Source organism: Oncorhynchus nerka, linkage group LG15 (assembly GCF_034236695.1).
Source record: "Oncorhynchus nerka isolate Pitt River linkage group LG15, Oner_Uvic_2.0, whole genome shotgun sequence".
In the NCBI taxonomy this organism is placed as follows: domain Eukaryota; kingdom Metazoa; phylum Chordata; class Actinopteri; order Salmoniformes; family Salmonidae; genus Oncorhynchus; species Oncorhynchus nerka.
Window position 1 is genome coordinate 7,221,423 of NC_088410.1, and position 26,366 is coordinate 7,247,788.

A 26,366-nucleotide genomic window follows, 5' to 3' on the forward strand; every position below is an offset into this window, starting at 1 on the left:
ACTTTGCTCTATTCTCTACACTGTGTTTATGAATGCAGAAAGTACAAGAGCTGTAAAATGTGGAAAGTGGATTAATAGTTTGTAATGGGCTGTGTATTTACATCCAACGGCCACAAAGGGGAGGTATTGGGATCTGAAAAGAAACGTTTGTGGATGACCAAGTCGTCACACTACGATTAGGCCTAGCTGAATGAAATTATAAATACAGTATGTCTTGATAAAAAACACAAATCAATCTATATAGATTGTTCTCATGTATATTTGTGTGTGTTTGTGTCTTAAGTTTTGTCTTATGAATGTTAATAAATACACAGACGACCTTGTTCATTAGTGTGATGATTTTATTGGTTTGTGATGATTAAAGTTAAAACCAAGCAGCTGCAGGGATCATCTCAACAGACAGTAAAGATTCTATTTTGGAATGACTGGACAGCAGAACACCCAGAGGAACAGAATGAGAGTACAGTTCTAGAGAACACCAGGCAGAGTTCTACATTCTAGGAGAATTCCAGCCACCAGCCACCAGTGTGCAGAATCCAGACATGACATCATGCCATGGATTTAATACCCCCTGGTGTCTAACTTTAACAAGACATGTACCTCTAATGCATCCATAGTATTACTATCTCTCTTTTACCTGGTGGAAATGGGTTTCTGAGTCCTACTCAAACCAAGCATGAGACTGAGACCAGGACTCAATCCCAGCGCTTTGTCAGCTATGTGCCATTTTAAAGGTCATTTCTGATTGAACTGACATATGCAACATTTATCGTGAATGCAGTTCTTATTATCATATTATATTAAGTAGCCTATTGAATCCCAGCCTGAATATTCAGTAGCCTATAGCAGGGTTAGGATAAGGACTGAATATTCAGTAGCCGATCGACAGATAGATAGATAGATAGAGAGGCTGTTGAACAAAAATGTTTCATGAGCTGAAATAAAAGATTCCAGAAATGTTAATTAGCGGGGGAGTATTTCTGTTTGTAGTAAAGCCCTTTTGTGTGGGGGGGAAAAGAGAGAGAGAGAGGTACTCCAAGGTAGGGTAGGGTGGGGTGCTCCTGCATTTGGTCACGTTGTTGGACTCTTCAGAGTGGTAGCGGTGGTGTTGCTAGGGGTGTTTCTACGGGCCTCCAGCCTCAGTTCAATTGGTCGTTTTGGCATCAGCAGACCCTGGTTGTCCATCTCCAGAGGGATCTATAGAGAATAAAATGACAGAACATAACCCTGGTTGTCCATCTCCAACAGGATCTATAGAGAATAACAGACCATGTTAAAACAGGTGCTGACCATGTTAAAACAGGTGGTGACCATGTTAAAACAGGTGGTGACCATGTTAAAACAGGTGGTGACCATGTTAAAACAGGTGGTGACCATGTTAAAACAGGCGCTGACCATGCTAAAACAGGTGGTGACCATGTTAAAACAGGTGGTGACCATGTTAAAACAGGTGGCGACCATGTTAAAACAGGTGGTGACCATGTTAAAACAGGCGCTGACCATGTTAAAACAGGTGGTGACCATGCTAAAACAGGTGGTGACCATGTTAAAACAGGTGGTGACCATGTTAAAACAGGTGGTGACCATGTTAAAACAGGCGCTGACCATGCTAAAACAGGTGGTGACCATGTTAAAACAGGTGGTGACCATGTTAAAACAGGTGGTGACCATGTTAAAACAGGCACTGACCATGTTAAAACAGGTGGTGACCATGCTAAAACAGGTGGTGACCATGTTAAAACAGGTGGTGACCATGTTAAAACAGGTGATGACCATGTTAAAACAGGTGTTGACCATGCTGAAACAGATACTGATGTTTGATGATGTCATATTCTGTCTGCTCAGGTGAGCGTCTCACCTCGGTCTCGTCGCAGACGGAGAAAGTGAAACTCTGGAGGATCTCGACCATGGCCAGTTTGATCATGATCAGGGCGAAGCGCATCCCGATACAGTTCCTGGGCCCCGCCCCAAACGGCATGTACGTGTACGGATCAATAGACTCCTTGTTCTCCTTACTGAACCTGGACAGGGAGAGGACAGACACATTGGGAGTTTTTCCTAGCCACCGTGCTTTTACACCTGCATTGTTTGCTGTTTGGGGTTTTAGGCTGGGTTTCTGTACAGCACTTTGAGATATCAGCTGATGTACGAAGGGCTATATAAATAAATTTGATTTGATTGGATTTGATTACACATTGTATTGTAGTTGATTTGAGGTTGTGGTTCAGACACATTAAACATTGTGTGGTAGTTGATTTGAGGTTGTGGTTCAGACACATTACACATTGTGTGGTAGTTGATTTTTGGTTGTGCTGTGGTTATGTTGTGTTATTGTTGTATTAAGGTTGTGTTATCGTTGGATTGTGGTTACGGTGCGGTCCAGTACCTCTCTGGTTTGAAATCCTCAGGATCAGACCAGATCTCTGGGTCACGGTGGAGGGTCCACGTGGGAACCAGGACAACGCAGTCTTTGGGGATGACGATGCCGTTGATCTCCACCGTCTTCTTGGCGACCCTCTCCAGTCGCGGGGCGATGGGGTACAGTCTCAGAGACTCGTTCAACACACAGTCCAAATAGTCCATCTGCATCAGAGCTTCGTACTGGATTGGAGCCTGCACCGTGATTACACACACATCATTACCTCACCCCATCTGACACCGCTGTTACATACACATCAGTACCTCACCACATCTGGCACCCACACAGGATCCTTCTTCATCTGACACCAGGGTAACACACAAATCACAATATCTATCACCACACAGTATCTATCTCCTCCTGCAGTTTGGTCATGGTGTGGGGGTTACCTTGTTGGGGAACACAGTATCTATCTCTTCCTCCAGTTTGGTCATGGTGTGGGGGTTACCTTGTTGGGGAACACAGTATCTATCTCCTCCTCCAGTTTGGTCATGGTGTGGGGGTTACCTTGTTGGGGAACACAGTATCTATCTCCTCCTGCAGTTTGGTCATGGTGTGGGGGTTACCTTGTTGGGGAACACAGTATCTATCTCCTCCTCCAGTTTGGTCATGGTGTGGGGGTTACCTTGTTGGGGAACACAGTATCTATCTCCTCCTGCAGTTTGGTCATGGTGTGGGGGTTACCTTGTTGGGGAACACAGTATCTATCTCCTCCTGCAGTTTGGTCATGGTGTGGGGGTTACCTTGTTGGGGAACACAGTATCTATCTCTTCCTCCAGTTTGGTCATGGTGTGGGGGTTACCTTGTTGGGGAACACAGTATCTATCTCCTCCTGCAGTTTGGTCATGACATGGGGGTTGGTTGCCAGGTTATAGGCCAGGAAACTCATAGTACTGCTGCTGGTCTCGTAGCCAGCGAAGATGAAGATCATGGCCTGAGACAAGATCTCATGATCAGTCAGTCCTTTGGAGGGAGAGAGAGAGGAGAGGAGGGAATAGTTTGTAACAGGTGTGTATTTGTTACAGTAGTTTATAGGTGTGTGTTCGTAACAGTAGATTACAGGTGTGTGTTTGTAACAGTAGTTTACAGGTGTTTGTTGGTAACAATAGTTTACAGGTGTGTGTTTGTAACAGTAGATTACAGGTGTGTGTTTGTAACAGTAGGTTACAGGTGTGTGTTTGTAACAATAGTTTACAGGTGTGTGTTTGTAACAGTAGATTACAGGTGTGTGTTTGTAACAGCAGTTTACAGGTGTGTGTTTGTAACAGCAGTTTACAGGTGTGTGTTTGTAACAGTAGATTACAGGTGTGTGTTTGTAACAGTAGATTACAGGTGTGTGTTTGTAACAGTATTTTACAGGTGTGTGTTTGTAACAGTAGATCACAGGTGTGTGTTTGTAACAGTAGTTTCCAGGTGTGTGTTTGTAACAGTAGTTTCCAGGTGTGTGTTTGTAACAGTAGTTTCCAGGTGTGTGTTTGTAACAGTAGTTTCCAGGTGTGTGTTTGTAACAGTAGTTTCCAGGTGTGTGTTTGTAACAGTAGTTTCCAGGTGTGTGTTTGTAACAGTAGTTTACAGGTGTGTGTTTGTAACAGTAGGTTACAGGTGTGTGTTTGTAACAGTAGTTTACAGGTGTGTGTTTGTAACAGTAGGTTACAGGTGTGTGTTTGTAACAGTAGTTAACAGGTGTGTGTTTGTAACAGTAGTTTACAGGTGTGTGTTTGTAACAGTAGGTTACAGGTGTGTGTTTGTAACAGTAGTTTCCAGGTGTGTGTTTGTAACAACAGTTTACAGGTGTGTGTTTGTAACAGTAGTTTACAGGTGTGTGTTTGTAACAGTAGTTTCCAGGTGTGTGTTTATAACAGTAGTTTCCAGGTGTGTGTTTGTAACAGTAGGTTACAGGTGTGTGTTTGTAACAGCAGTTTACAGGTGTGTGTTTGTAACAGTAGGTTACAGGTGTGTGTTTGTAACAGGTGTGTGTTTGTAACAGTAGTTTACAGGTGTGTGTTTGTAACAGTAGTTTACAGGTGTGTGTTTGTAACAGTAGTTTACAGGTGTGTGTTTGTAACAGTAGTTTACAGGTGTGTGTTTGTAACAATAGTTAACAGGTGTTTGTTCGGCAGGTACCTTTAGTCTGTTCCTCTCCTGTCTTTGTGTCGCTGCCTTTCTGAGAGTCGATCATCAGCTGTAAGAAATCCACCCGACTCTGGAAGCAGAAAGAAATGAGGTCAAATCTGTCCAATCACATCCAACACAAACAGATTCTACTGGATCTGGACCAATCACAACCAACACAGACAGATTCCAATTGATCTCGTCCAATCACAACCAACACAAACAGATTCTAATATGAATGTAGATTTTTGGGTCCCAATAATAGTATTTTTAAATTCCGACATGATATCGATATAGACATTCCATATTGGTTCTAGTTCTAGTTACATTTCATAGTTTCATAGTTATATAATAAGTAAATACAGAATATTACAGTACAAATACAAATGTACAGATGAAAATATCAACATGATCAAATATACATGTTTACAGTTGAGAACCCGGTGTCACGTCCAGATTTGATCTTAGCCAGCGAGGCGTAAAAGAAGTTGAACACCGCAGTTGGGACGAAAGAAAACTTCATCTTCTCCAAGATCGGACCAGTGAAGGGAAACAAAACTGGAGAAGGAGAGGAGAGGAGGAGAGGAGATGAGGAGAGGAGATGAGGAGAGGAGGGGAGGAGGAGGGGAGGACAGGAGAGTAGATGAGGAGGAGGGGAGAGGAGAGGAGGGGAGGAGGAGGGGAGGGGAGAGGAGATGAGAAGAGGAGATGAGGAGGGGAGAGGAGAAGAGGAGAAGAGGAGGAGAGGAGGAGGAGAGGAGAGGAGTGGAGGAGGAGGGGAGGACAGGAGAGGAGATGAGGGGAGGAGTGGAGGACAGGAGAGGAGAAGAGGAGAGGAGCAGAGGGGAGAGGAGAGAAGGAGAGGAGTAGAGGACCAGAGAGGAGAAGAGGAGGGGAGTAGAGGTCGGGAGAGGAGAGGAGAGGAGATGAGGAGAGGTGGAGAGGAAAGTTTTATAGAAAGGTAAACATCTTCATGTGATTAAAAATTACAACTTTGTGTCTGTGTGTGTATGTACGTATACAGTCTCACAGATTAGTAGCAACAGTGGGTGGAACAGGTCAAACTTGAGCATCTTCTTGACGTTGGAGACGAAGGGGTCTGAAGGGTTGTTCAGAGAGTCAATGTCCACACTGAAAGCTGTGCTGGTGACCACGTCCATACTGTAGGGCCCAAAGAACCTGCAACACAACCACAATTACACAACTACTGATCACAACTACACAACTACTGACCACAACTAGAGACCACAACTAGAGACCACAACTAGTCACCACCAACTACTGACCACACAACTAGTCACCACAACTAGAGACCACAACTAGTCACCACCAACTACTGACCACACAACTAGTGACCACAACTAGAGACCACAACTAGTCACCACCAACTACTGACCACACAACTAGTCACCACAACTAGAGACCACATCTAGTCACCACCAACTACTGACCACACAACTAGTCACCACAACTAGAGACCACATCTAGTCACCACCAACTACTGACCACACAACTAGAGACCACAACTAGTCACCACAACTAGAGACCACAACTAGTCACCACCAACTACTGACCACATCTACCGGCCACACCTACTAACCACACACATAATGACCACACCTACTAACCACACACATAATGACCACAACCACACAACTACTGACCACATCTACTGACCACACACATAATGACCACAACCACCGGCCACACCTACTAACCACACACATAATGACCACAACCACACAACTACTGACCACAACTAGAGACCACAACTAGAGACCACATCTAGTCACCACCAATTACTGACCACACAACTAGAGACCAAAACTAGAGACCACAACTAGTCACCACCAACTACTGACCACACAACTAGTCACCACAACTAGAGACCACAACTAGTCACCACCAACTACTGACCACACAACTAGTCACCACAACTAGAGACCACAACTAGTCACCACCAACTACTGACCACACAACTAGTCACCACAACTAGAGACCACATCTAGTCACCACCAACTACTGACCACACAACTAGTCACCACAACTAGAGACCACAACTAGAGACCACAACTAGTCACCACCAACTACTGACCACACAACTAGTCACCACAACTAGAGACCACAACTAGTCACCACCAACTACTGACCACACAACTAGTCACCACAACTAGAGACCACAACTAGTCACCACCAACTACTGACCACACAACTAGTCACCACAACTAGAGACCACATCTAGTCACCACCAACTACTGACCACACAACTAGTCACCACAACTAGAGACCACAACTAGTCACCACCAACTACTGACCACACAACTAGTCACCACAACTAGAGACCACAACTAGTCACCACCAACTACTGACCACACAACTAGTCACCACAACTAGAGACCACAACTAGTCACCACCAACTACTGACCACACAACTAGTCACCACAGCTAGAGACCACAACTAGTCACCACAACTAGAGACCACAACTAGTCACCACCAACTACTGACCACACAACTAGTCACCACAACTAGACACCACAACTAGTCACCACCAACTACTGACCACACAACTAGTCACCACAACTAGAGACCACAACTAGTCACCACCAACTACTGACCACACAACTAGTCACCACAACTAGAGACCACAACTAGTCACCACCAACTACTGACCACATCTACCGGCCACACCTACTAACCACACACATAATGACCACAACCACACAACTACTGACCACACACATAATGACCACAACCACACAACTACTGACCACATCTACTGACCACACACATAATGACCACACCTACTAACCACACACATAATGGTAAATGACATTTTAATGGCAACGGACCGAGGCTCTGCATCTGTCCTCGTGCTCCTAGACCTTAGTGCTGCTTTTGATACCATCGATCACCACATTCTTTTGGAGAGATTGGAAACCCAAATTGGTCTACACGGACATGTTCTGGCCTGGTTTAGATCTTATCTGTCGGAAAGATATCAGTTTGTCTCTGTGAATGGTTTGTCCTCTGACAAATCAACTGTAAATTTCGGTGTTCCTCAAGGTTCTGTTTTAGGACCACTATTGTTTTCACTATATATTTTACCTCTTGGGGATGTTATTCGAAAACATAATGTAAACTTTCACTGCTATGCGGATGACACACAGCTGTACATTTCAATGAAACATGGTGAAGCCCCAAAATTGCCCTCGCTAGAAGCATGTGTTTCAGACATAAGGAAGTGGATGGCTGCAAACTTTCTACTATTAAACTCGGACAAAACAGAGATGCTTGTTCTAGGTCCCAAGAAACAAAGAGATCTTCTGTTGAATCTGACAATTAATCTTAATGGTTGTACAGTCGTCTCAAATAAAACTGTGAAGGACCTCGGCGTTACTCTGGACCCTGATCTCTCTTTTGAAGAACATATCAAGACCATTTCGAGGACAGCTTTTTTCCATCTACGTAACATTGCAAAAATCAGAAACTTTCTGTCCAAAAATGATGCAGAAAAATTAATCCATGCTTTTGTCACTTCTAGGTTAGACTACTGCAATGCTCTATTTTCCGGCTACCCGGATAAAGCACTAAATAAACTTCAGTTAGTGCTGAATACGGCTGCTAGAATCCTGACTAGAACCAAAAATTTGATCATATTACTCCAGTGCTAGCCTCTCTACACTGGCTTCCTGTCAAAGCAAGGGCTGATTTCAAGGTTTTACTGCTAACCTACAAAGCATTACATGGGCTTGCTCCTACCTATCTCTCTGATTTGGTCCTGCCGTACATACCTACACGTACGCTACGGTCACAAGACGCAGGCCTCCTAATTGTCCCTAGAATTTCTAAGCAAACAGCTGGAGGCAGGGCTTTCTCCTATAGAGCTCCATTTTTATGGAACGGTCTGCCTACCCATGTCAGAGACGCAAACTCGGTCTCAACCTTTAAGTCTTTACTGAAGACTCATCTCTTCAGTGGGTCATATGATTGAGTGTAGTCTGGCCCAGGAGTGGGAAGGTGAACGGAAAGGCTCTGGAGCAACGAACCGCCCTTGCTGTCTCTGCCTGGCCGATTCCCCTCTTTCCACTGGGATTCTCTGCCTCTACCCTGTTACGGGGCTGAGTCACTGGCTTACTGGGGCTCTCTCATGCCGTCCCTGGGGGTGCGTCACCTGGGTGGGTTGATTCACTGTTGTGGTCGGCCTGTCTGGGTTGGCGCCTCCCCCTTGGGTTGTGCCGTGGCGGAGATCTTTGTGGGCTATACTCGGCCTTGTCTCAGGATGGTAAGTTGGTGGTTGAAGATATCCCTCTAGTGGTGTGGGGGCTGTGCTTTGGCAAAGTGGGTGGGGTTATATCCTTCCTGTTTGGCCCTGTCCGGGGGTGTCCTCGGGTTGGGGCCACAGTGTCTCCTGACCCCTCCTGTCTCAGCCTCCAGTATTTATGCTGCATTAGTTTATGTGTCGGGGGGCTAGGGTCAGTTTGTTATATCTGGAGTACTTCTCCTGTCCTATTCGGTGTCCTGTGTGAATCTAAGTGTGCGTTCTCTAATTCTCTCCTTCTCTCTTTCTTTCTCTCTCTCGGAGGACCTGAGCCCTAGGACCATGCCCCAGGACTACCTGACATGATGACTCCTTGCTGTCCCCAGTCCACCTGGCCATGCTGCTGCTCCAGTTTCAACTGGCCTGGGCCCTAGGACCATGTCCCAGGACTACCTGACATGATGACTCCTTGCTGTCCCCAGTCCACCTGGCCATGCTGCTGCTCCAGTTTCAACTGTTCTGCCTTACTATTATTCAACCATGCTGGTCATTTATGAACATTTGAACATCTTGGCCACGTTCTGTTATAATCTCCACCCGGCACAGCCAGAAGAGGACTGGCCACCCCACATATGCTCTCTCTAATTCTCTCTTTCTTTCTCTCTCTCTCGGAGGACCTGAGCCCTAGGACCGTGCCCCAGGACTACCTGACATGATGACTCCTTGCTGTCCCCAGTCCACCTGACTGTGCTGCTGCTCCAGTTTCAACTGTTCTGCCTTATTATTATTCGACCATGCTGGTCATTTATGAACATTTGAACATCTTGGTCATGTTCTGTTATAATCTCTACCCGGCACAGCCAGAAGAGGACTGGCCACCCCACATAGCCTGGTTCCTCTCTAGGTTTCTTCCTAGGTTTTGGCCTTTCTAGGGAGTTTTTCCTAGCCACCGTGCTTTTACACCTGCATTGTTTGCTGTTTGGGGTTTTAGGCTGGGTTTCTGTACAGCACTTTGAGATATCAGCTGATGTACGAAGGGCTATATAAATAAATTTGATTTGATTTGATTTGATAATGACCACAACCACACAACTACTGACGACATCTACTGACCACACACATAATGACCACACCTACTGACCACACACATAATGACCACAACCACCGGCCACACCTACTAACCACACACATAATGACCACAACCACACAACTACTGACCACATCTACTGACCACACACATAATGACCACACCTACTAACCACACACATAATGACCACAACCACACAACTACTGACCACATCTACTGACCACACACATAATGACCACAACTACTAACCACACACATAATGACCACAACCACCAACTACTGACCACACACTTAATGACCACAACCAAACAACTACTGACCACATCTACTGACCATACACATAATGACCACACCTACTGACCACACACATAATGACCAAACCTATTGACCACACACATAATGACCACACCTACTGACCACACCTACTAACCACACACATAATGACCACAACCACACAACTACTGACCACAACCACACAACTACTGACCACAACCACTGACCACAACCACACAACTACTGACCACACCTACTGACCACACACATAATGACCACGACCACACAACTACTGACCACATCTACCGACCACACACATAATGACCACACCTACTAACCACACACATAATGACCACACCTACTAACCACACACATAATGACCACAACCACACAACTTCTGACCACATCTACTGACCACACACATAATGACCACACCTACTGACCACACACATAATGACCACAACCACCGGCCACACACATAATGACCACAACCACACAACTACTGACCACATCTACTGACCACACACATAATGACCACACCTACTAACCACACACATAATGACCACAACCACACAACTACTGACCACATCTACTGACCACACAAATAATGACCACAACTACTAACCACACACATAATGACCACAACCACCAACTACTGACCACACACATAATGACCACAACCAAACAACTACTGACCACATCTACTGACCACACACATAATTACCACACCTACTGACCACACACATAATGACCACACCTACTGACCACACACATAATGACCAAACCTACTGACCACACACATAATGACCACACCTACTGACCACACACATAATGACCACACCTACTAACCACACACATAATGACCACAACCACCAACTACTGACCACACACATAATGACCACAACCAAACAACTACTGACCACATCTACTGACCACACACATAATTACCACACCTACTGACCACACACATAATGACCACACCTACTGACCACACACATAATGACCAAACCTACTGACCACACACATAATGACCACACCTACTGACCACACACATAATGACCACACCTACTAACCACACACATAATGACCACAACCACACAACTACTGACCACAACCACTGACCACAACCACACAACTACTGACCACATCTACTAACCACACACATAATGACCACACCTACTGACCACACACATAATGACCACGACCACCAACTACTGACGACATCTACTGGCCACACCTACTAACCACACACATAATGACCACAACCACACACCTACTGACCACACAACTACTGACCACACACATAATGACCACACCTACTAACCACACACATAATGACCACACCTACTAACCACACACATAATGACCACAACCACACAACTACTGACCAGGACCACACAACTACTGACCACAACCACTGACCACAACCACACAACTACTGACCTCTACTGACCACAACCACACAATGTCTGACCACCAACCACTGACCCACACAACTACTGACCACAACCACACAACTACCAACCACACAACTACTGACCACAACTACCGACCACACAACTACCGACCACACAACTACTGACCACCAACTACTGACCACACAACTACTGACCACAACGACCACACAACTACAGACCACAACTACCGACCACAACCACACAACTACAGACCACAACTACTGACCACAACCACTGACCACACAACTAGACCACACCTACTGACCACACAACTATTGACCACACCTACTGACCACCCCTACTGACCACAAACACACACCTACTGACCACACAACTACTGACCACCAACTACTGACCACACAACTACTGACCACAACGACCACACAACTACAGACCACAACTACCGACCACAACCACACAACTACAGACCACAACTACTGACCACAACCACTGACCACACAACTACAGACCACACCTATTGACCACACCTACTGACCACACAACTACTGACCACACAACTATTGACCACACCTACTGACCACACAACTACTGACCACACCTACTGACCACACGACTACTGACCACACCTACTGACCACATGACTATTGACCACACCTACTGACCACACAACTATTGACCACACCTACTGACCACACAACTATTGACCACACCTACTGACCACACAACTACTGACCACACAACTATTTACCACACCTACTGACCACACCTACTGACCACACAACTACTGACCACACCTACTGACCACACGACTACTGACCACACCTACTGACCACACGACTATTGACCACACCTACTGACCACACAACTATTGACCACACAACTACTGACCACATCTACTAATCACACACATAATGACCACACCTACACAACTACTGACCGCAACTACTGACCACACAACTATTGACCACAAAACTACTGACCACATAACCACCGACCACACAACCATCGACAACACAACTACTGACCACAACTACAGACCACACCTGCCGACCACAACTACTGACCACACAACTACTGACCACACAACTACACAACTACTGACCGCAACTACTGACCACACAACTACACAACTACTGACCGCAACTACTGACCACACAACTACTCACCACACAACTACTGACCACACAACTACTGAATACAGAACTGCTGACCACAACCACTGACCACACATCTACTGTCCACACAACTACTGACCACAACCACACAACTAAATGAAATCAAATGTATCGGTCACTTGCGCCGAATACAACCTAACTGTGAAATGCTTACTTACAAGCCCTTAAGTTAACCAAGAATGCAGTTCAAGAACTAGAGTTAAGAAAATATTTACTAAATCAACTGAAGTAAGAAATATGTAAACAGTTTGGGTGGCAATTTGATTAATTGTTCAGCAGTCTCATGGCTTGCGGCTACGACATAGCTTGGACTCGAACCAGGATCTCAAGTGGCACAAGGTGAATAGCCAGAGGTTAGGAATCAGGACTCACTCCTTCACATCGATGGTCTGGTCTTTATCTGCCTGCTTCTTCATTCCGTTCAGCAGGTTAGCAGAGTGCTGCTTCATGATACCAAACATCTAGAGAGAGAGGTAGAGAGAGAGAGAGGTAGAGAGAGGTAGAGAGGTAGAGAGAGAGAGAGAGAGAGAGAGAGAGAGAGAGGTAGAGAGAGAAAGAGAGAGAGAGAGAGGTAGAGAGAGAAAGAGAGAGGATGGAGGTAGAGAGGTAGAGAGAGAGGTAGAGAGAGGGTAGAGGTAGAGAGGTAGAGAGACAGAGAGACAGAGAGAGAGAGAGGTAGAGAGAGAAAGAGAGAGAGAGAGGGTGGAGGTAGAGAGGTAGAGAGAGAGGTAGAGAGGGAGAGATGTAGAGGTAGAGAGGTAGAGAGACAGAGAGAGAGAGAGAGAGGTAGAGAGGTAGAGAGAGAGAGAGGGAAAGAATTAATAAAAAACAGAGCAAACTAGAATGCTATTTGGCCCTAAACAGAGACTACACAGTGGCATAATACTGACCGCAACTACTGACCACACAACTACTGACCACAACTATTGACCACAAAACTACTGACCACATAACATTTGTGCCCCAAACTTAAGGATGGCTTTGACTATGTACAGACTCAGTGAGCATAGCCTTGCTATTGAGAAATGCCGTCGTAGGCAGACCTGGCTCTCAAGAGAAGACAGGCTATGTGCTCACTGCCCACAAAATGAGGTGGAAACTGAGCTGCACTTCCTAAGCTCCTGCACAATATATGACCATATTAGAGACACATATTTCCCTTAGATTACACAGATACAAGCCCGATTTTGATCTACTGTGTGAAATACCAGCAGCAAGATTTGATACAGAGAGAGAGAGAGAGAGAGAGAGAGAGAGAGAGACAGAGAGAGAGAGAGAGAGAGAGAGAGAGAGAGAGAGAGAGAGAGAGACAGAGAGAGAGAGAGAGAGAGAGAGAGAGAGAGAGAGAGAGAGAGAGAGAGAGCGAGAGAGAGAGAGAGAGAGAGAGAGAGAGAGAGAGAGAGAGAGAGAGAGAGAGAGAGCGAGAGAGAGAGAGAGAGAGAGCGAGAGAGAGAGTGAATACTTTCCGAATGCACTGTATATGCTGTTTCTAGTCAAGGCTAGCTTTTGCTGTATATACATTTAAACTCAGTTTTTCACAATTCCTGACATTTAATCCAATTAAAAATTCCCTGTCTTAGGTCAGTTAGGATCACCACTTCATTTTAAGAATGTGAAATGTCAGAATAATAGTAGAGAGAATGTTTTATTTCAGCTTTTATTTCTTTCATACATTCCCAGTGGGTCAGAAACAACTTTGGAGGTATGCTTGGGGTTCATTGTCCATTTGGAATACCCATTTGCGACCAAGCATTAACTTTCTGATTGATGTCTTGAGATGTTGCCTCAATATATCCACATAATGTTTGTTCCTCATGGTGCCATCTATTTTGTGAAGTGCACCAGTCCCTCATGCAGCAAAGCACCCCCACAACATGATACTGCCACCCCCGTGCTTCACAGTTGGGATGGTGTTCTTCGGCTTGCAAGCCTCCCCCTTTTTCCTTCAAACATAATGATGGTCATTATGGCCAAACAGTTCTATTTTTGTTTAATCAGACCAGAGGATATTTCTCTAAAAGTACAACCTTTGTCCCCATGTGCAGTTGCAAACCATGGTCTGGCATTTTTATGGCGGTTTTGGAGCAGTGACTTCTTCCTTGCTGATCGTCCTTTCAAGTTATGTTGATTTAGGACAGGTCCTTTGCTGTTGTTCTAGGCTTGATTTGCACCAAATTGTGTTCATCTCTAGGAGACAGAACGTGTCTCCATCCTGAGCGGTATGAAGGCTGCGTGGTCCCATGGTGTTTGAGTTTACCATGTTTAACATGGGGTTATAAGTGAAATAATCTGTCTGTAAACAATTGTTGGAAAAATTACTTGTGTCATGCACAAAGTAGATGTCCTAACCGACTTGAGAAAACTATAGTCCGTGAACAAGAAATTTGTAGAGTGGTTGAAAAACTAGTTTTAACTGGGGGGCAGTATTTTGACATCCGCATGCAAAGCGAGGCCAAAGTAAACTGCCTGTTACTGCCTGTTACTCAGAAGCATATAATTGGTAGATTTGGATAGAAAACACGCTAAAGTTTCCAAAACATAATGTCCGTGAGTATAAAATAACTGATATGGCAGGTGAAACCAGAGAATCCAGGAAGTGGGATTTTTAATGTAATGCTGGTTTGATGATTGTCATGTGTTTGTTTGATTTGGTGCCTCATGGTTTGCTTTCGCCGTAAAGCCTTTTTTGAAATCTGACACAGTGGTTGGATTAACAAGAAGTTAATCTTTAAACCGATGTATAAAACTTGTATGTTTCAATTTCACTGGATGTTGGTCATCTCTACCATCTCTATCATCGTCTACCATCCCACGTCCCCCAGAGATGTTCATGACTCCAACCTAAGTGCATGTAAACTTCCAACTTCAACTGTATACAATTCTATCCATGTATTCTACAGATTTCCTATATATTCTATCAACATAATGTCCATAATGTCTATACATCACATCACATTAGTGGAAGCAGGTAACCTAGTGGTTAGGACGTTGGACTAGTAACCGGAAGGTTGCTAGATCGAATCCCCGAGCTGACAAGGTACAAATCAGTTGTTCTGCCACTAAAAACAAGACAGTTAACCCACTGTTCCTATGCCGTCATTGTAAATAAGAATTTGTTCATAACTGACTTGCCTAGTTAAATAAAGGTAAAATCAATTTAAAAAATATATACTTATATTTATAATTTTATACTCCAGACTTCGACATTGCTCATCCTAATATTTCTATATAGGTCTGTAACAGTTTGGGTCCAGGGTGTCTCCCCATTTGAAGAGGGGGATGACTGCGGCAGCTTTCCAATCCTTGGGGATCTCAGACGATATGAAAGAGAGGTTGAACAGGCTGGTAATAGGGGTTGCGACAATGGCGGCGGATAGTTTCAAAAATAGAGGGTCCAGATTGTCAAGCCCAGCTGATTTATACGGGTCCAGGTTTTGCAGCTCTTTCAGAACATCTGCTATCTGGATTTGGGTAAAGGAGAACCTGGAGAGGCTTGGGCGAGGAGCTGCGGGGGGGCCGGAGCTGTTGGCCGAGGTAGGAGTAGCCAGGCGGAAGGCATGGCCAGCCGTTGAGAAATGCTTGCTGAAGTTTTCGATAATCATGGATTTGTCGGTGGTGACTGTGTTCCCTAGCCTCAGTGCAGTGGGCAGCTGGGAGGAGGTGCTCTTGTTCTCCATGGACTTCACAGTGTCCCAGAACTTTTTGGAGTTGGAGCTACAGGATGCAAACTTCTGCCTGAAGAAGCTGGCCTTAGCTTTCCTGACTGACTGTGTGTATTGGTTCCTGACTTCCCTGAACAGTTGCATATCGCGGGGACTGTTCGATGCTATTGCAGTCCGCCACAGGATGTTTTTGTGCTGGTTGAGGGCAGTCAGGTCTGGAGTGAACCAAGGGCTGTATCTGTTCTTAGTTCTGCATTTTTTGAACGGAGCATGCTTATCTAAAATGGTGAGGAAGTTACTCTTAAAGAATGACCAGGCATCCTCAACTGACGGGATGAGGTCAATGTCCTTCCAGGATACCCGGGACAAGTCGATTAGAAAGGCCTGCTCACAGAAGTGTTTTAGGGAGCGTTTGACAGTGATGAGGGGTGGTCGTTTGACTGCGGCACCGTAGCGGATACAGGCAATGAGGCAGTGGTCGCTGAGATCCTGGTTGAAGACAGCGGAGGTGTATTTGGAGGCCCAGTTGGTCAGGATGACGTCTATGAGGGTGCCCTTGCTTACAGAGTTAGGGTTGTACCTGGTGGGTTCCTTGATGATTTGTGTGAGATTGAGGGCATCTAGCTTAGATTGTAGGACTGCCGGGGTGTTAAGCATATCCCAGTTTAGGTCACCTAACAGAACAAACTCTGAAGCTAGATGGGGGGCAATCAATTCACAAATGGTGTCCAGGGCACAGCTGGGAGCTGAGGGAGGTCGGTAGCAGGCGGCAACAGTGAGAGACTTATTTCTGGAGAGAGTAATTTTCAGAATTAGTAGTTCGAACTGTTTGGGTATGGACCTGGAAAGTATGACATTACTTTGCAGGCTATCTCTGCAGTAGACTGCGACTCCTCCCCCTTTGGCAGTTCTATCTTGACGGAAGATGTTATAGTTGGGTATGGAAATCTCTGAATTTTTGGTGGCCTTCCTGAGCCAGGATTCAGACACGGCAAGGACATCAGGGTTAGCAGAGTGTGCTAAAGCAGTGAGTAAAACAAACTTAGGGAGGAGGCTTCTGATGTTGACATGCATGAAACCAAGGCTTTTTCGATCACAGAAGTCAACAAATGAGGGTGCCTGGGGACATGAACGGCCTGGGTTTACCTCCACATCACCCGCGGAACAGAGAAGGAGTAGTATGAGGGTGCGGCTAAGGGCTATCAAAACTGGTCGCCTAGAGCGTTGGGGACAGAGAATAAGAGGAGCAGGTTTCTGGGCATGGTAGAATATATTCAGGGCATAATGCACACACAGGGGTATGGTGGGGTGCGGGTACGGCAGAGGTAAGCCCAGGCACTGGGTGATGATGAGAGAGGTTTTATCTCTGGACATGCTGGTTGTAATGGGTGAGGTCACCACATATGTGGGAGGTGGGACAAAGGAGGTATCAGGGGTATGAGGAGTGGGACTAGGGGCTCCATTGTGAACTAAAACAATGATAACTAACCTGAGCAACAGTATACAAGGCATATTGACATTTGAGAGAGACATACAGCGAGGCATACAGTAATCACAGGTGTTGAATTGGGAAAGCTAGCTAAAACAGTGGGTGAGACAACAGCTAATCAGCTAGCATAACAACAGCAGGTGAAATGGCATTGACTAGGCAACTCGGCCGACAGATAAAACAAACAAGCAGAATGGAGTACCGTGATTAATGGACAGTCCAGCGTGCATCAGCTATGTAGCCAAGTGATCAGAGTCCAGGGGGCAGCGGTGGATGGGGCAGGGGGGCTGGGCTGGCGAGTGTTATCCAGGTTAAAAAAACTAACAATGACTAAATAGCTTGTAGCTGGCTAGCTGGTTAGCTTCTGGAGGTTCTTGAGTGTGTTCTAAAAATAAAGATAATAGCGATTCCATATCACATTGGGTGAGGCAGGTTTCTGGAAGGTATAAACACATTTTTTTTTTAAATCGGGAAGAGATAAAGTACATATGGACCACTGCGTTTTTGGGACGCGGCGATGCAGCCGGTTAGCAGGCCTGTGCTAACAAGCTAACAGATTAGCAGGCCGGGGTAAACAAGGTAGTAGTTAGCGGACCTGGGCTAAACAAGCTAGCAGTTAGCATGCCGAATTAGCAAGCAAGGAGATAGCGAGTGCTAGAGAGTTAGCCTTTGGAGGACGTCGCGATGGGGTGAGTCTGTTTATTCCTCTTCATGCTGTGATATCGTTAGACCGCTCGTAGGTCAAGGTATTGTAGTCCAGGAGTATGCTAGGAGCTCTGGCCGGGCTAGCTTCAAGCTACGTGGGTGGAAACGCTAGCCAGGAGTAATCAACCAGGGTTGCTGTTTAGCTCGATAGCTAGTTGTGAAGATCCAGCTGAAGAATGTTCCGTTTGTGGTGGGAATCCGGGGGTAAAAAAAATAAATAGGTCCGTTATGCTCTGGTTAGCGTCGTGTTGTTCGAACTGGCGAGAGCTTTCCGAGCTAAAGGTTAGTTGATGACCGGTTAGCTGAAGACCGCTAGCATAGCTGGTAGTTAGCTGGCTAGCTTCAGTTGAGGGGGTCCGGTTGCAAAGTAAATATAAATACTTTAGGAAAAGTAGCTACATTGGCGGGTTGCAGAAGAGTATTTGGAAGCTTAGGTTTAGCAAAATGTTTTTAAAGCTATGCGAAGAAAAAATATCTAAAACGAAAAAGAGACGATATTTACAGAGAGACGATACGACAGGACGACTTACTGCTACGCCATCTTGGCGTTTATAACAAGCGATAATGAGTTTATAACAAGCTATAATGAGTTAATAAAGAGTTTTTAACAAGCTATAAAGAGTTTATAAAGAGTTTTTAACAAGCTATAAAGCGTTTATAACAAGTTGATAAAACATAGAAAAGGAGAGATGGAGGGATGGTTCTACCTCTTTCAGTCGTCCAGAGGTAAAGGAAGGTGAGAGGACACTGCGGATCCGTCTCCATGTATCGTCCTCGGCAACGAACAACGAATCAAACATCTCGCCGTTGAGACGTAAGTTCTAAAACATGGAGGTCAGTTATAATGATAACACGTGTTAATTATATGATTGAATATTGATAACCGTATTTACATAATATTCACCCTACTTTAAAATGTATGAATAATGAATGCTACAAATAATGTATTAATAATATCAGTCATAATGTTAGGATTATTATTATTCCGATTATTATTAGGGGATATGTGTGTGTGTGTGTGTGTGTGTGTGTGTGTGTGTGTGTGTGTGTGTGTGTGTCTCACCCTGCGGTTGGTGAAGATGTTGTAACACTCTTTAATCAGGACGGTCTTGATCATGCTTTTGTCCATGATACACAGAACAGGCTGCCTCCCATCATAGATCCTTCACAGAGGAGAGACACACCTGGCTTTAACCACTATATATACACCTACATGGTACAGACTGCCTCCCATCATAGATCCTTCACAGAGGAGAAACACACCTGGCTTTAACCACTATATATACACACCTACATGGTACAGACTGCCTCCCATCATAGATCCTTCACAGAGGCATTTCGTCGTAACGAGGAGACCGGTCGTCATAAAGAGGCGCAGCGTCGTCGTAACGAGGAGACCGGTCTTCATAAAGAGGCGACCAAGGCGCAGTGTCATAACGAGGAGACCGGTCGTCATAAAGAGGCGACCGGTCGTCATAAAGAGGCGCAGCGTCGTAACGAGGAGACCGGTCGTCATAAAGAGGCGACCGGTCGTCATAAAGAGGCGCAGCGTCGTAACGAGGAGACCGGTCGTCATAAAGAGGCGACCGGTCGCCATAAAGAGGTCGACCGGTCGTCATAAAGAGGCGCAGCGTCGTAAGGGAACATAACTCTTTAATTAAAGAGAGAACACTGAACAGAACTAAACTAAACAAGAAAACGAACCGTGAAGCGGTTCTGGACAGACTCAGGACAGAGAACTAAACATAGAATAACAACCCACAAACTCTCCAAGGAATATGGCTACCTAAATATGGTCCCCAATCAGAGACAACGATAAACAGCTGATTGAGAACCAATCTCGGCAACCATAGACAAATAAACACCTAGACTAGTTAAACCCCAAGACAATATAAAAACTAAACACACCACCCTGACCAAATAATAAAGAAAACAAAGAGAACTAAGGTCAGGGCGTGACACTGCCTCTCATCGTACATCTATGGCATTCTGTTAAGTTACAGCCTTATTCTAAAATAGATAAATACAAAACCCTCATAAATCTACACACAATACGCTATGCAATCTGGTTTCAGAGTTGGTCATTGGTGCACCTCAGCCACGCTCAAGGTCCATAAACGACATCATAACCGCCATCGATAAGAGACATTACTGTGCAGCCGTGTTCATCGACCTGGCCAAGCCTTTCGACTCTGTCAATCACAGCATTCTTCTTGGCAGACTCGACAGCCTTGGTTTCTCTAATGACTGCCTCGGCTGGTTTACCAACTACTTCTCTGATAGAGTTCAGTTTGTCAAATCGGAGGGCCTGTTTTCCGTACCTCTGACAGTCTCTATGAGTGTGCCACAGGGTTCAATTCTCGGGCCGACTCTCTTTTCTGTATACATCAATGATGTTACTCTTGCTGCTGGTGATTCTCTGATCCACCTCTATGCAGACGACACCACTTTGTATACTTTTGGCCCCTCTTTGGACACTGTGTTAAATAACCTCCAGACGGGCTTCAATGCCAAACAACTCTCCTTCCGTGGCCTCCAACTGCTCTTAGACGCAAGTAAAACTAAATGCATGCTATTCAATCGATCACTGCCCGCACATGCTCGCCCGTCCAGCATCCCTACTCTGGACGGCTCTGACTTAGATTACGTGGACAACTACAAATACCTGGGTGTCTGGTTAGACTGTAAACTCTCTTTCCAGACTCACATTAAGCATCTCCAATCCAAAATTAAATCTAGAATCGGCTTCCTATATCGCAACAAAGCATCCTTCACTCATGCTGCCAAACATACCCTCATAAAACTGACCATCCTACCGAACCTCGACTTTGGTGATGTCATCTATAAAATAGCCTCCAACACTCTACTCAACAAACTGGATGTCTATCACAGTGCCATCCATTTTGTCACCAAAGCCCCATACACTACCTTCCATTGCGACCTGTACGCTCTCGTTGGTTGGCCCTCGCTTCATACTCGACGCCAAACCCACTGGCTACAGGTTATCTACAAGTCTCTGCTAAATAAAGCCCCGGCTTATCTCAGCTCGCTGGTCACCATAGCAGCACCCACTCGTAGCACGCGCTCCAGCAGGTATATTTCACTGGTCACCCCCAAAGCCAATTCCTCCTTTGGTCTACTTTCCTTCCAGTTCTCTGCTGCCCATGACTGGAACGAACTGCAAAAATCTCTGAAGCTAGAGACTCACATCTCCCTCACTAGCTTTAAGCATCAGCTGTCAGAGCAGCTCACAGATCACTGCACCTGTACATAGCCCATCTGTAAACAGCCCATTTATCTACCTACCTCATCCCCATACTGTATGTATTTATTTATTTATCTAGTTCCTTTGCACCCCAGTATCTCTACTTGCACATCCATCTTCTGGCGATCTACCATTCCAGTGTTTAATTGCTATATTGTAATTACTTCGCCACCATGGCCTATTTATTTCCTTAACTTACCTCATTTGCACTCACTGTATATATAGATTTTTGTTTTCTTTTGTTCTACTGTATTATTGACTGTATGTTTTGTTTATTCCATGTCTAACTCTGTGTTGTTGTATGTGTCAAATTGCTACGCTTTATCTTTGCCAGGTCGCAGTTGCAAATGAGAACTTGTTCTCAACTAGCCTACCTGGTTAAATAAAGGTGAAAAAAACCAAGACTCTTCCTAGAGCTGGCCACCTGTCCAAACTGAGCAATCGGGGAAAAGGGCCTGGGTCAGGGAGATAACCTGATGGTCACTCTGACAGAGCTCCAGAGTTCCTCTGTGGAGAACCTTCCAGGAGGAAATTAATTTAATCCAAAATACAATAAAGCACATAACGGACGGCATAACATACAAACAAACAGAGGGTAATTGGGGAATTGAAACCCGTAGATCGGCGATGGCTCTCGAAGACCAGTGACGTCAACTTCGGCGGAAGTCGTGACACTCAGACCATGAGAAACAAGATTCTCTGGTCTGATGATGAAACCAAGATTAAACTCTTTGGCCTGAATGAAAAGTGTCACGTCTGGAGGAAACTTGGCACCATTCCTACGGTGAAGCATGGTGGTGGCAGCATCATGCTGTGGGGAGGTTTTTCAGCTGCAGGGACTGGGAGACCAGTCAGGATCAAAGAAAAAATGAACGGAGAAAAGTACAGAGAGATCCTTGATGAAAACCTGCTTAAGAGCGCTCAGGATCTCAGACTGGAGTGAAGGTTCACCTTCCAACAGGACAACAACCCTAAGCCACAGACAAGACAACACAGGAGTGGCTTTGGGACAGATCTCTGAATGTCATTGAGTGGCCCAGCCAGAGACCGGATCTGCAGAGAAGAATTGGAGAAACTCCCCAAATATAGGTGTGCCAAGCTTGTAGCATCATACCCAAGAAGACGCGAGGCTGTAATTGCTGCCAAAAGTGCTTCAGCAAAGTTCTGAGTAAAGGGACTGAATACTTACGTAAATGTGATATTTAATTTGTTTTGTTTTCATACATTTGCAAAACTTTAAAAAACAAACAGGTTTTGCTTTCTCATTATGGGGAATTGTGTGAGTAGATTGATGAGGAACAAAACGATTAAATCCATTTTAGAACAAGGCTGTAATGTAACAAAATGTGGAAAAAGTGAAGGGGTCTGGATACACCTACAATCCTACATGATACACAGAACAGACTTCCTCCCATCATAGAACCTTCACAGAGGAGAAACACAGACACACATTTAACCACCTCATATAAAACTACAAAGAAAACATTAGTCGGGTTGTTGTTGATATTATTAATACTATTCCTCATGGTCACATGACAGCTCCAGCAGGTGATGAAAGGAAAGAGCATAGTACAGTTGTAAGTCATCCTAGTACGGTACAGTCAACTGAACTCACCCCCAGATTCTCCCGTACTTCTGAAAGCACTCTGTGTCAAAGTTAGTGAAACCCTGCAGAGAGACAGAGAGAGAGAGAGAGAGAGAGAGAGAGAGAGAGAGAGAGAGAGAGAGAGAGAGAGAGAGTGAATGAGAGAAAGAGGTAGAGAGAGAGAGAGAGAGATGGAATGAGAGCGAGCGAGATTTTAAAAACATGCCCTAGGAGGTCACGTGGTGTGTCCTACAGCTGAACAGAGAACACACTTGAAACAGGTGAGAGTTGAGGAGGGTTTGTTATTTTCTATGGTCCCCCAGGGTCAAGGAACACAACTTCTAGACTGATCAAGTCTCATATTACCTTGTATTTATCTATTGTTAAAACAACCGGCTAGTCCTCTTTTTCCTTCTCAACGTATTGTTTTACATGGGGGGAAATAACACTGTTGTTTAAAAGATGAGAGAGATGTTTATTCTGAATGGGTACTAACCTTTCTGTACTCCATCATTGTGCCAAAGTAAGGTAGGGGTTTGGGACCAGGGATACCCATCTTAGTGAATACACCATAGGGCCAGTACCCATACCTGTACACACACACACACACACACACACACACACACACACACACACACACACACACACACACACACACACACACACACACACACACACACGTTAACTATCAGTATGTTCTAGAGAACTATACAATATATATACATCTTATCTTGCATTGTTGGAACTGGACCCCTAACTAAGCATTTCACTGTTAGTCTACACCGGTTAACTACGATAAATGTGACAAATAACATTTGATTTGATGTAAGTCCTTACACTACAATGAGGGTGATGAGGAGGGCCAGGAGGGTCCAGGTCTCAGCTGAGAAGTATGGCAGAAAACTCATCATCTTTCCCCCTGCTGCTTCCGAAAACAAAGGCTCCGTTTCCTCTCAGGTTCGTTCGAGTTCACTTCTCCGATGGTCTGACAGATTTTGAGTTGGGGTTTTTTCTGTCCGGTTTTAGTGTGGTTCTTCTGTGACGCGGCAGATCTCGCCTACCGACCGCTGCTCTTCTCAGTACTCTGTTAGAGACCGTGCAAGTTGTTGTTAACAAGTTGTTATTGTATCCCGTCGGAAAAGCACCTGTGTGATGCTAGCTACAATAAGGATGAGCCACAATGGAACCGTTGCTCTTCTCCGTACTCTGTTAGAGACCGTGCAAGTTGTTGTTAACAAGTTGTTATTGTATCCCGTCGGAAAAGCACCTGTGTGATGCTAGCTACAATAAGGATGAGCCACAATGGAATTTGCAGTTCGCCTTCAAAATAAGGGTCCAATATTGAAACGGATGGAAAAATATTCAAATAGTGGATATAATGCCATATTTGGATTAGATAATGGTAAACAAGGTTTGAATGTTGTTATATTAATTCAACTAAAGACAGTAAGTAGTTCATTTGACACACAAAAATAGTTGAAGTCCCACTGTGGCTGTATTAGAATTGCATTGGGGCAGACTTCTATTGCACTGTACAGCGTTACCTCTGGATCTTGGGTCCATGAAATGTGAAGAGATTACGCAAATAATTGTGTCATAGCTTTTATTGCAGGACTAACTGTGGGAAATCACCTCACAAGTACATAGGTAAGGCTGTACATTAAAATGTTCAATAGGCAGAATTGTTGTACATTGAATCCATAAGGCTGGTACAATATGTCATGAACCCAGACCCATAAGGCTGGTACGATATGTCATGAACCCAGGATCCATAAGGCTGGTACGATATGTCATGAACCCAGACCCATAACGCTAGTACGATATGTCATGAACCCAGACCCATAAGGCTGGTACGATATGTCATGAACCCAGGATCCATAAGGCTGGTACGATATGTCATGAACCCTGACCCATAAGGCTGTACCCCATGTCAGGAACCCAGGACCCATAAGGCTGTACCCCATGTCATGAACCCAAGACCCATAAGGCTGGTACCCCATGTCATGAACCCAGGACCCATAAGGCTGGTACCCCATGTCATGATCCCAGGATCCATAAGGCTGGTACGATATGTCATGAACCCAGACCCATAAGGCTGGTACGATATATCATGAACCCAGGATCCCTAAGGCTGGTACGATATGTCATGAACCCAGGATCCATAAGGCTGGTACAATATGTCATGAACCCAAGACCCATAAGGCTGGTACGATATGTCATGAACCCAGGATCCATTAGGCTGGTACGATATGTCATGAATCCAGGATCCATAACGCTGGTACGATATGTCATGAATCCAGGATCCATAAGGCTGGTACGATATGTCATGAACCCAAGACCCATAAGGCTAGTACGATATGTCATGAACCCAGGACGCATAAGGCTGGAACGATATGTCATGAACCCAGGATCCATAAGGCTGGTACGATATGTCATGAATCCAGGATCCATAAGGCTGGTACGATATGTCATGAACCCAGGATCCATAACGCTGTTCCCCATGTCATGAACCCAATACCCATAAGGCTGGTACCCCATGTCATGAACCCAAGACCCATAAGGCTGTTCCCCATGTCATGAACCCAATACCCATAAGGCTGGTACCCCATGTCATGAACCCAATACCCATAAGGCTGGAACGATATGTCATGAACCCAGGATCCATAAGGCTGGTACCCCATGTCATGAACCCAAGACCCATAAGGCTGGTACGATATGTCATGAACCCAGGACCCATAAGGCTGGTACGATATGTCATGAACCCAGGACCCATAAGGCTGGTACGATATGTCATGAACCCAAGACCCATAAGGCTGGTACCCCATGTCAGGAACCCAAGACCCATAAGGCTGTACCCCATGTCAGGAACCCAGGACCCATAAGGCTGGTACCCCATGTCAGGAACCCAAGACCCATA

General features: G+C 45.1%; 1 protein-coding gene across 2 annotated transcripts; it reads right to left on the reverse strand.

The window, feature by feature from the left end:
- Window positions 1-320: 320 nt before the first annotated feature.
- On the reverse strand, window positions 321-24,725 carry LOC135560341 (cytochrome P450 3A27-like). 2 transcript variants are annotated; one of them, XM_065002229.1, is made up of 13 exons: window positions 24,287-24,725; window positions 23,946-24,039; window positions 23,480-23,532; window positions 19,663-19,762; window positions 19,307-19,420; window positions 13,116-13,204; window positions 5,562-5,710; window positions 4,972-5,089; window positions 4,544-4,650; window positions 3,222-3,382; window positions 2,387-2,613; window positions 1,859-2,021; window positions 321-1,197 (listed from the first exon to the last, which is right to left on the reverse strand). In XM_065002229.1, exons 1-13 carry the CDS (start codon window positions 24,358-24,360, stop codon window positions 1,072-1,074), a joined length of 1,575 nt encoding a protein of 524 aa, XP_064858301.1. In that variant the 5' UTR covers window positions 24,361-24,725; the 3' UTR covers window positions 321-1,071. The 2 variants fall into 2 exon arrangements, with proteins under 2 accessions (XP_064858301.1, XP_064858300.1); XM_065002228.1 differs by having other exon boundaries at window positions 4,544-4,622; window positions 4,962-5,089; window positions 24,287-24,724.
- Between the last annotated feature and the right edge of the window lie 1,641 nt (window positions 24,726-26,366).